Source organism: Alnus glutinosa, chromosome 13 (assembly GCF_958979055.1).
Source record: "Alnus glutinosa chromosome 13, dhAlnGlut1.1, whole genome shotgun sequence".
Taxonomy (NCBI): domain Eukaryota; kingdom Viridiplantae; phylum Streptophyta; class Magnoliopsida; order Fagales; family Betulaceae; genus Alnus; species Alnus glutinosa.
Window position 1 is genome coordinate 24,801,991 of NC_084898.1, and position 11,175 is coordinate 24,813,165.

Below are 11,175 nucleotides of genomic sequence, written 5' to 3' on the forward strand. Positions count from 1 at the left end.
AAAGTTACCAAATATGAAACTTAGCATTCATGAGCTTCTTTATAATCTACTCACTTTATGTAGACTAATTATCTTCCCAATGTAAAATTGGGGTGTTTACAAATTGACCCACTATGATAATGTACTTACCTTGTTTCCAATCTCATTTCTTCATCCAAATAATTGAAAGTGACAAATAAAGACAAGGCCTAATTTTGACGGCTCATATAGCTAAAATGAATGGATTGAAATAGAAATGCCCTCTTTCTTAGTGTCATAAACCAGATTCACAAACTAACATTGCATAACATACAGTCTTTTAACAAGAGGAGGGACTGAGGTTTTTCCCATTGGCAATGGATAAGAATAAATCTTTTTATTTCTCCAATTTAAATTATAAAATGGAAATTTGTGCTGCATTATAACTCAATAGGATTTATAACACAATTCAGTCAAGAGATATATACAAGCATTCCACACACCAACCCATACACCTCCTTTCATGAACACATGAACTTTGAAACAGGAGGGCAAAATGTATAGCTGATTAAGCCAAGACCTGGACTTTCCTAAGTTGAATCAATCAAATTATTCCAGATTTATAGAAATCTACATACATTCTGGAACCTGAAAAGAGAAAAAAGAGGGTGTACCTAGTATATATGCTTACTATCCGAGCAATTAAACTTGCTGTAAGTTCAAGAGATTAATGCAGTAATAAAAAATTGTGTATTCTTTGGCACTCTTAAGATCACAAACTTCTCTTTATAATCCTATTTGGATCTCCGCTTGGAAATTTTAGAACCAGATGGCTCAGAACTCCTATTGCCAGAAGTGGTTTCTGACACTTGTATTGCTTCCTTCAAGCTCTCCGCTACCTGACTCATCGTAGGTCGATCCTTCGCGTTCTTGTTTAGGCAGCGATCTGCCAGTTTAGCAATTTTCCGAGCTGCAGCAAGAGAATACTGGTTTCTGAGTCTTGGGTCTATTATCATGCTGAATCTACTACTGTCAATTGGGAACTGTTTCACCCATTCTAGAAGCTTCTGCTCCATTGTCGGACGGTTTCTTTCCAATACTCGTCTGCCTGAGAGGATCTCATACAGCACAACACCAAAACTCCATATATCGCTCTGGATTGTAAGGTGGCCGGTTTCAACATATTCCGGGGCAGCATATCCATACGTCCCAACCACCTGATAACACAAATTAAAGACAAGTTCAGTCACTACGGGAATAGCCGCCGCATACAACTTGTGTTTCATGATGTGATCAAGGGGAAGCTGGCAACCATGAGATCAGACAAGCTAGCTCCACCTTGATCAAGATCTAATGAATCCCACCAAATAAACATAGAGAATTCACTGCATGTTCCAAAATAGAAAAATAAAAGGCAAAATTTGTCATTGCTTGGTCTCTTATTACACCATCTAATTCCTAAACTTACTTCCAAGAGCCAAAGTACTGAAGAGTCTCTTTAGATAATCTGGTATATTGTTCTTTAATTAGAGCATGTGCAAATTGGTGGGCTGAACCACCTAACTAGAATACAGTAAAGCATGCTTTTGTACATTAAATCTGTAAATTCATAGAATTAGCCGCTTATACAGCCTATAAGAATGTCACTCAAGTATACCATCTATGACCTACTTACCGCAGTCGATACATGGGTACGATCACCCTGTGGGCCTTCCCTAGCAAGCCCAAAGTCTGACAGCTTTGCCTTAAAGTCCTCATCCAAGAGCACATTTGAGGACTTGAAATCTCGATAGATCACCTTAATCAGAGCAAACAAAAATGAGTTAGCAAAATATACATTGGAAAATTGTCTTCAAATTATTAAAATTATTGACATAAAACTATTAGGATATCATTCTCTGCAGCCTTTTGTTTTCTTTCCGATTCGGTAGGCAAGGAGGAAGGTGGGAGGTTTATTGTTATAGATTAATAAACTTAGAAGGTGACAACAGAATTCAGGGCCCCTAAACATGAAACAATGCGGTGACAATTTGTTACCATCTTTTGTTGCAAAAATTTCACCTGAGGATAAAGTTGTGCCTTCAGATGCATGCATATTGGAATAAATAATTTCATATCCATGACACAGCAAAAATGTGTCCCAATAAGTACAATCATTCAAATGAGCATAATTTACAAAGATAACAAGCTGAATCCACCAGCTAATGAGCTCTGCCACCGTTCATGAAGACCAAACCTCATGAACCCTGGATATCCTACAACTAAATAATTCCTAACTATCTCTATGGTTGGACCTGATTAAATAAACTTGGAGAAGGTAACCCCTCCCCAGAGTCATTGATTGATGAGTTAAACCACTCTTCTACCCAAGAGGGAAAAGAAGACTAAAATAGTAAAATACTAATAGAAGCTTTACAGATTCATAGTAAAATAGTATCTAATCTTACTGAGAAGTTCAAATCATGTCTCAACTGGTGTGGTTATATTGAATGGTCCAATTTGAACCAACCACTTGTTACAGATGCAACTGGGGTGGGGTGGGGTGGGGTGGGGGAAGGGACAGAGATACCAACTAAATGACCAGGACGCCTTGACTGGAATATGTTCCATTTTTTATTTTATTTTTTTTGGGATGAATAACTGGAAAATGTTTCTGATGCCCATCAGTCAATAATTACAAGCTAGAAGTTGAATTGTAATAAGAAAAATGAATAGATAAAGTGAAATTAACATAGCCAAGACTAGCAAGTTGGAGTTTGGGCTCCATTTCCAAAATCCATTTGATATTTAATTTCACACACACTGGTAACTGGTAGTGAGGTAAATTATTGCCAACTGAATAAAAGAAAATTGTACCTGCACTTCCAGTTCCCCATGTAGGTAAGCCAATCCTTGAGCCGAACCAAGGAGAACCTCTAATCTTGTTTTCCAAGGCAGAGTGGGCAATGCCCTGTTGAACAGATGATCTTCTAGACTCCTATTAGGCATGAACTCATATACCAACAACCGCTGTATCCCTCTTTCTCCATCACTGGAACAGTATCCTAGAAGTTTCACTAAGTTTGGGTGACTCACAACACCAAGAAATTGAACTTCTGCCAGCCATTCTTTATGACCCTATGCAAGAAAAGAAACTAACCATAAGAAACAGGTTTTACTCCCATAACAATGCAAGTAATAGTAAATTTAGCAACCAAAAAGAAGAAAACATCATGATGAACAACTAACAATGAGATAGTTCAAATCTAGGAAATGTGATCAAGTCCTAAACTCGAGGAACAAAGATGCCAATCACAAGTAAAAGATGCGTATTTACCAAGATATCTGTTTGCAACCGAGGGGAGTATATGCTATCTTTTTCTATACAATTAAACTGGATATCATTATACTTATGGAGCAGGAGCAAAATTTATAATTCTGCTCAAACAGTAACTTACCAGCTTTAGGCAAGAAATCTCATTTATGAGGAAATAAGTAGTATATACAATTGAGGGTGGTAACAAAATAGCAGCCATTGTAGCAATACCAAACGCCCTATCTATAGCCCTATTTCTCCGCTCTACTCCGGGAATTCAGCTGGGGTTACAAGAGCATGCATTCATAAACAAAAAAAATAAATAAATAAGAAAAGGGAGGGAAAGGGGGGGGGGGGGGGTAAGAGAGAGAGAGAGAGAGAGAGAGGGAGGGTATCACGGCTGTATCATAACCATTCATGAAACCAAAATGTTCCGACAGGCATAAAAGGCATTCAAAACCAGTTCAATCTGGTTTCCATATCATTTGAAAGAACCTATAGTGTCACAAACATGTTCAAGGATATTTTAGAATCCATAGAAGGAAGTGAATTTAACTTTTATCAACCATTTTCAGTGATTGCCCTGATGTCTACAACAACAACATTTTAGAAGATTAATTTGGATAAGTCAGTTTTGATTCCTGTGGGTCTTGTGGATAACATGGATGATCTTGCTGGCATTTTGGGCTGTGGTGTTTCTTCTCTTCCGTTAAAGTACCTTGGTCTTCCGTTGGGGGCTCCTTTTAAGAATAAGTCTAGCTAGGATGAGGTAGTTGGCAAGATTGAGAGGCGGTTGGCTAGCTGGAAGCGGTTGTATTTGTCGAAGGGTGGAAGAGTAACCCTTATTAAAAGCACTCTCTCTAATCTTCCTACTTATTTTCTATCCCTTTTCCCTATTCCTTCAAGTGTTGCTAATCGTATTGAGAAGTTGCAACGGGATTTCTTGTGGGGTGGCATAGGCGAAGAATTTAAGTTTCACTTGGTTAATTGGGCCAAGGTCTGCTCTCCTATTTCTAGTGGTGGCCTGGGCATCAGAAACTTGAGGATTTTCATGTTAGGGAAGTGGCTATGGCGCTATGCCTTTGAGAGAGAGGCTTGGTGGAAATCTGTTGTGGATGCAAAGTTTGGATCTACTCGGGATGGTTGGTGTTCTTTAGACCCCCCTGGGTCTCATGGAGTGGGGTTATGGAAGAATATTAGGAAGGGGTGGAGGTTGTTTTGCAGCTATACTAGACTGATTCTGGGAAATGGATCTAGGGTCCGTTTTTGGGATGATGTATGGTGTGGTGAGGTGCCTCTCAAAGAAGCTTTCCCAGTTTTGTACGACATTGCGTGTGACAAGGACGCACATGTTGCAGACCATTTGGTTGTGGTAAGCGGGTCCTATCAGTGGGATATTAGCTTCTTCCGAGCGGCCCACGATTGGGAGGTGGATGTTTTGGCTTCTTTTTTCTCTTTGCTGTATTCAACTAGAGTGAATTGTGATGGGGAAGATCAGCTCCGGTGGTATCCTTCTCACAAAGGGAAATTTGATGTTAGATCTTTCTACAAGGCTCTTGTTTGCAAAGAGGCTATCCAGTTTCCTTGGAAAAGTATTTGGCGGACCAAGGTTCCCTTGAAAGTGGCTTTCTTTGCTTGGACGGCAGCGCAAGGGAAGATCCTCACCTTGGACAACCTCAGGAAGAAGCGTGTCATAGTGATTGATAGATGTTGCATGTGCAAAACGAATGGGGAATCGGTGGATCACCTTCTTCTCCATTGCGAGGTTGCACGCGCTCTATGGAATGCCTTTTTTAGTCGCTTCAGTTTGTCTTGGGTTATGCCTCTGCGAGTGGTAGATTTATTCGCTTGTTGGTGGACAGGTGGACGTTCTCAGAGTGCAGCTGCGTGGAAGATGGTCCCTTGTTGCATTCTGTGGTGCTTGTGGAGGGAACGCAATGACAGGCAGTTTGAGGACAAAGAAAGATCCATTGAGGAACTCATTTCCTTTTTCTTTCATTCCTTGTATTCTTGGGTGGCAGCGTTCCTCGCACCTTTACCTCTTAGTTTTAATGATTTCCTTGTTCTGTTTTCTTTTTCTTCCTAGCTGCTTTTCTTGTATACTTCCTGTGTACTTGATTGCGCTTTGCGCTTTTTAATGATATCTCTCTTACTTATCAAAAAAACAACATTTTAGAAGACGAATGTCTGCCTTTAAGTGCTACAGATAACAAGATGAACGATTGCCTTATGATAAGTCACCAACATACACCCTCCGAATATCCCTTCCTATCTAGCCAACTCTGCAATTCTTTTTCTTCTTTAGATGACTCATTGAACAACTGCATCATTAGCTTTCGCAAGAAGGCTTAGTCTAATTCATTATGCTTTTCCTCACTACAGAATTTTGCTCTTCTACTATTCCTGAATTCTGTCATTAACACTGACTTCCTGGCTCATTCACAATACTCTACATTATTCTTTTAGTCTCATTTAAATCACAACATTTCTAAACCTGATTAAAGGAAGACATCCCGACATTGTTTCACCCTTTACAGGTTAATTAGCATAACATATTTGGTCTTTGATACAGGCTTTCCAACTGATTCAGGCATGTCAGTCATTTAGTCCAAATTCATATAATTTCTAACACTGCATAAATCCAAAAACTAGAGTTGACCACCATTGATCTTTAAGTTGACTAAAGGTGGGGCAATCATGACATTTATTCACTTAATTACAAAATGAAAAGCCAATAGGCAATAAAATCTCTTGACTATCATAAGAACAAAATGAGTGCAGCAAACAATATTTATAAACTGATTCGGAGAACTAAATTATGCATAATACAATTTTTAAAGCCAAAAAGAAATGCAGTTGCAATGCAAAGAAAGTTAGTGAAACTAGTACCTGCATGCCTTTCGTGTTTAGCTTTTTTATGGCAACCACAGTTGGATCACCCCGACCATCTGGAGGCCTAATTTTACCTTTATAGACACTCCCAAAACCACCTTCTCCAATCTTTAGCAACCTGTTGAAACCATTTGTTGCTTCCCTCAGCTCTTCGTAAGTGAAAACTCTCAAATTTTGCTCCTTTTCTTTGTACAATTCCGGAATGGTCCGTGGCGATGGTAATGAACTCAATGACTTGGTTGTGCGACTTACAGCCGAACTATCTGATTTACTTTGGTTTTGCAGCTCTGGGGCCGATCTTGATCCTCTCTTGGCCTTGCATTTATCCTTGAAGGGGAAGAAACACCTCATCTTTCCAAGCTTTTGACAAAATTCAAACCGTTGCAGCAATAGTGCTGGTTCTCAATCAAATCCTCCTCTTTGTTCAGCTTAAAATGAATGGTGTCAGCATCAAAAGATCCAACAAAGAGGACTATTTCATGGGGAGAGAGAGAGAGAGCTAAAAATGGAAGGGGAGACAGATAAGATAAAGGAAACCCCAAGAAACCAAGGGAAACTAGCAGAAAGCAACAATTAGACCCTTGGAGGGCAAAAAATGATGAAACAAAACACAAATGAAAACCCAGATGCAAAACGAAGGAAAAAAAGAAGAAGCTATTTATAAAGGAAAATGAAACAACAGAAGGAAATTCTACATGATAGTTTCAATAGAGGTGTGAATAGACACAAACCCAGATAAGGGTTGAAAGATATGAAATAGACAAACGCAACTAGGACAACATTCGTCTAGAAATGTAATTAGCCGTGATGGTTAAGATATGGAAACTATAACACCCATATTCCCATTTAACACCCAATGAACACAGAGAGAGAGAGAGGTATCGTATGTGGAACGAGATATCGGGTGTGAAACGAAAGACAAAACAAAGAATGAAAGAGACAGAAGTAGACCCAATTTTCTGCGAAGGCAAAGACCAAGATGACCTCTTCAATTCCTAAACATAGCGCGTTTGGTTGCCATTTGGTTTGGCTTTGTCTGCTAAAGTATTCCGTAAAAGAAAAGATTTTTCTTTCCTAGAAAAAAACTTTTGAAAAGAAAAGAGTCACCTTCCACGAACTGGTTTGATAAAACCGAGTTCTTTACCTTGAAAAGTTTAACAGGACTAAAAGGAAGTTATCAATGTGCACAATCTGTCAAACGCATGTGTTTGCTTGCATTAAGTAGCACATGCATGGAGTAAATGTTGTGTGTGTCTCTTTCTCAATTGCCGGTTGACTCCGCTAAAACAGTCTTGGGCACTTAAGACTTTGAATTGAATCCCATTTCATCTCAGAGAAATTATATTTTCCCACCGCAAGACGGATCAAAATTCTCTGTAATTTCTTTAAAATTGTAGATTTTCAAATTACCTAAATTTCGGTCGTTTCATATATCGAACGGCAGGAAAAATATTATATATTAAAAATGTAATGTGTTAGTAATGAGAATTTAGTATATTTTTATCATATTCTTACACTTTATGTCGTATAAAAGCTTTAAGCAAAAAAAATCGTATTTTAGTTTAGCAAAGAAGAAGCAACTCTTCAAAAGTAAATAAAAACTTTTTGAAATAATTTTTTTTTTTTTTTGCCTCGATAATATGTCATATTTTTAATATTTAGTATTTTTTACATCATTTGATGTAAAAAAATGACATAAATTCACATAATTTGATAATCTAAAATTTCTTTGAAATTGTAAAAGATCCTAATCCCCAAAAACACAACTATTAATTTTTTTATTTCTTTTTTTTAAAAAAAAAAAAGAAGAAGAAAAGAAAGAAAACACAAAATCATACCCCCAACCCATGGTTTTGTGATTTTTTATTTAATAAAAATAAATAAATAAAATTAACAACTTTGTCAATAATTATGTCATGGGATGGCAACATATTTCATCTCTTCATCTAACTAATTATACATATTAGAATATAGTAATATTCATTGGACAAAGTTTTCTTCGAGCTGGTAAAATTGTCACCAATTATAATATTCTTTGACCATGGGAAAAGCAAAAAAAATAAAAATTATGTACTTCTCAGAGATGCAGTTTAATTGTTTAAAGACTTTAATTGAATTGAATCCGTGTTCTTTACGCAAAGAAGTTTGTACGGTGTTCTTTTTTTACAAAGGCCTTTTCTTTTTTTTTTTTCAATTTAATTATTAAATTGTGGTATGTCTTTAGAACATTTAATTCTCAGGTTCAGTTTAAAAGATAACTTCATCTTCTTTGTTTTGACATTATGCTTGAGCTATGTGAAGAAAATAATAGAAATCATCAGAGTTGATTACTTAACGTGTTGATTTTGTATGTTAGATTAGAGACCTAATTTGATTGAATCCCGTAGTGATCATCTACTAGGGTTTATAGATTATAATACATTTACACCCAAAAAGAAAAAGGTCCAAAAAGGTTTAGACTACTATTGTCGAGCCTGTAAACCCGATACCCGATTCATTAATCAATTAATCCAAAAACAACTTCATGGTAAGATTAGTAGTCGTCCCATGATTCCCGGCACGAGACAATCGCATGATAAAAATCGTAGAATCTTAGGAATATTTGCAACAAAAAAGTCTCTAATGAAAGTATAACACGTGACAGATGGTTACAGCAAAATCTGTTATAAAGAGTGACATATATTAGGTAAAAAGAAACTTTCGTCTCCTCCCTTTGCACGCTGCATTTCCTTTCCTTAAGATTATTCTCCTTTAATTTATACCAACTTAATCATCGAAGTTATTTTCACCGGCCAACTCTTTTGTAAAGTTCCTTTCTTTTTACCGTTACTTCTGATCATTAACTTTGACAGGCAGTCAACTATTCTAACTATGTTCTTTTCCATTCGTTTATTTTTCACGTTATATATTTGAGTACTGTTGACGTAGCGGAAAACTAAAGTAATTAATCAAATAGCAACGTCTTTGATTATGCAAGGAGAAGCATCTTCGTCTTCTACCCAAAAAAATAAAAACAAGCCTGCAGACTAAAAGAAATATAGGACTCCGTAAAATATTTGAGAAAGAAGTCTCTGATTTGATAACAATTTAGTTGATTGAATTTTTACATAATAAGCAAGCTTATTTGTAGATAAAATAAACACGTTCCTAATAGCAATAGTAAACTTAATCCTAAAAAGGAAACGATTCCAAAATAAATAAAAGTAAACCTATTCCTAGTAGCGACAGTATTAATTATAAAATAAAGCAAATTTAGTCCTAATTAATAAGTAAAGAAAATAAAGTATTAATTATAAATAAAATAAAATTATAGCTTAACGAACAAGTCTCTCCTTTTTGTACTTCTATTGTCTCTTCTAATCAAACGGCACCGCTCTAATATTATTTTTAAAATTTTTATTATTATTATTTTCACCGAAAATATTAATAAATTTCATCCGAGATCAACTGCAAAGACATAATCAGAGCTGACATTATTAATATATATGACATACGTCATACATTCTTATATATATGACGTACATAATTTTAATATACCAAGTAAGTAACATAAATTATTATAATAAAGAATACTTAATCATATCATTATAATATTTCACTACTGTTGCTCTCAAGATTGAGGAATAGGATAGAATAGGAACAAAGCTGATTCCTCACACATTTTTTTTATGTCCACTGTTTGTTATATGCCCTGCCAAGTGCCAACACGTATTCATGGTGGCAGATTTGTTGTTTTGCATGACTAGAATCATTTGAGTCATCTTGTTCAGATCTTGTCCAATGTGGGGGTTGAGAGTTAAAAGCATTGACTAGTTTAATTTCTATGGGTAGGTGGAAGGCTGATTTCTAGTTGCTTTGTTGAAGAAAATATTGTATATAAATTATATTATATTAGTCCGAGTTTGAAAGAACTGATTATATAAGAATGTAAACTAAGTTCCATTTGTTTTGACGAAAAATGTTTTCGTCGTAAAATATTTTTAACAAAATTATTTTTTTTAAAAATGATTTTTCTAAAAATATCTTTTGATGTTTAGCTTTTACGAAAAAAAAATCAACAGCGAAAAACTATCGGTGACGAGATTTCGTCACTGTCCAACAGTATTCCTGTCACTTTCACCAGATTCTGACTACTGTTGCCAGATTACGGCGATAGAGGCCGGAATCTAGTGCAAATGGCCAGATTCCGGTTGGCAGTTGCCAAAATCTAGCCAATTCCGCTGGATTCCGGTAATCGAATACTAAAATTCAGGAACCTTCGGTGATAGATTCGGGCTACTAACAAATTCTAATGCCCTATTGTAGCGGATTCCCACAAACGTGAGTGCAAGAATAAAGAATTTAAATCCAGAATTTCAAAAATTAAATAGGTTTTTACAATCAAACTGTAAATTATTTTCGTTTACTATCATTTTCGGTTGCACCAAACACTAAAAAATACATAAAATATTTTATACCCAAACAAACGGAGCATAAATGATTAAATTTATCATTTTTTATTAACTTAAACTGTTAAAATAACTAGTGATTTAACATGATATCAAAACAAAGATACTGAGTTCGAACTGTCTTCATCATTTAAACACTCAATGGACCCAACTTCTTTCACTTGCTTCTATCATATTTTGACTCTAAATTGGGTGATACAAGTTCTACCTGTTGACCACCATGTCTATGCAACTGATAAGAAAATTTTGATTGAGATTTTCTACAATCTCTTGCCTAAGGAGGAGGGTTATTTTACCCAACAATTTTTTTCAAACTTCAACCATTACTTTCAAATTAAATGGAATCACTAATTACAGATCATCGCGGCCGTATAACAAGATTAACCACGAATTATTCCTATAACACAAGCCAACTAAAATAAATAAGAAAAGTAACATATTTTTATGGAGTAGTGATATTCTTTACATTTATTTATCACGTTCGTTTTACATCCACTAATATAATGTATTATAAGTAACTAAACTAAGTAACTTAAAACACGTCACATCATTGGGTGGGTGTAAAGTAGATATGAAAAGTAG

General features: G+C 35.8%; 1 protein-coding gene across 1 annotated transcript; it reads right to left on the bottom strand.

The window, feature by feature from the left end:
- Positions 1-336: 336 nt before the first annotated feature.
- LOC133854710 (probable serine/threonine-protein kinase PBL19) lies at positions 337-6,995 on the bottom strand. The gene is made up of 4 exons (XM_062290964.1): positions 6,143-6,995; positions 2,815-3,075; positions 1,634-1,756; positions 337-1,175 (listed from the first exon to the last, which is right to left on the bottom strand). The coding sequence occupies exons 1-4, from the start codon at positions 6,494-6,496 to the stop codon at positions 753-755; spliced, it is 1,161 nt and encodes a 386-aa protein (XP_062146948.1). The 5' UTR covers positions 6,497-6,995; the 3' UTR covers positions 337-752.
- Positions 6,996-11,175: the final 4,180 nt, after the last annotated feature.

Excerpts from the sequence above, each read along its gene's own strand:
- LOC133854710 (XM_062290964.1), bottom strand. The coding sequence starts at position 6,496 with ATGAGGTGTTTCTTCCCCTTCAAGGATAAATGCAAGGCCAAGAGAGGA. Across the intron at positions 3,076-6,142 it reads TAAACACGAAAGGCATGCAG|GGTCATAAAGAATGGCTGGC; the intron begins GTACTAGTTTCA and ends TTTCTTGCATAG. Across the intron at positions 1,757-2,814 it reads ATGGGGAACTGGAAGTGCAG|GTGATCTATCGAGATTTCAA; the intron begins GTACAATTTTCT and ends GCTCTGATTAAG.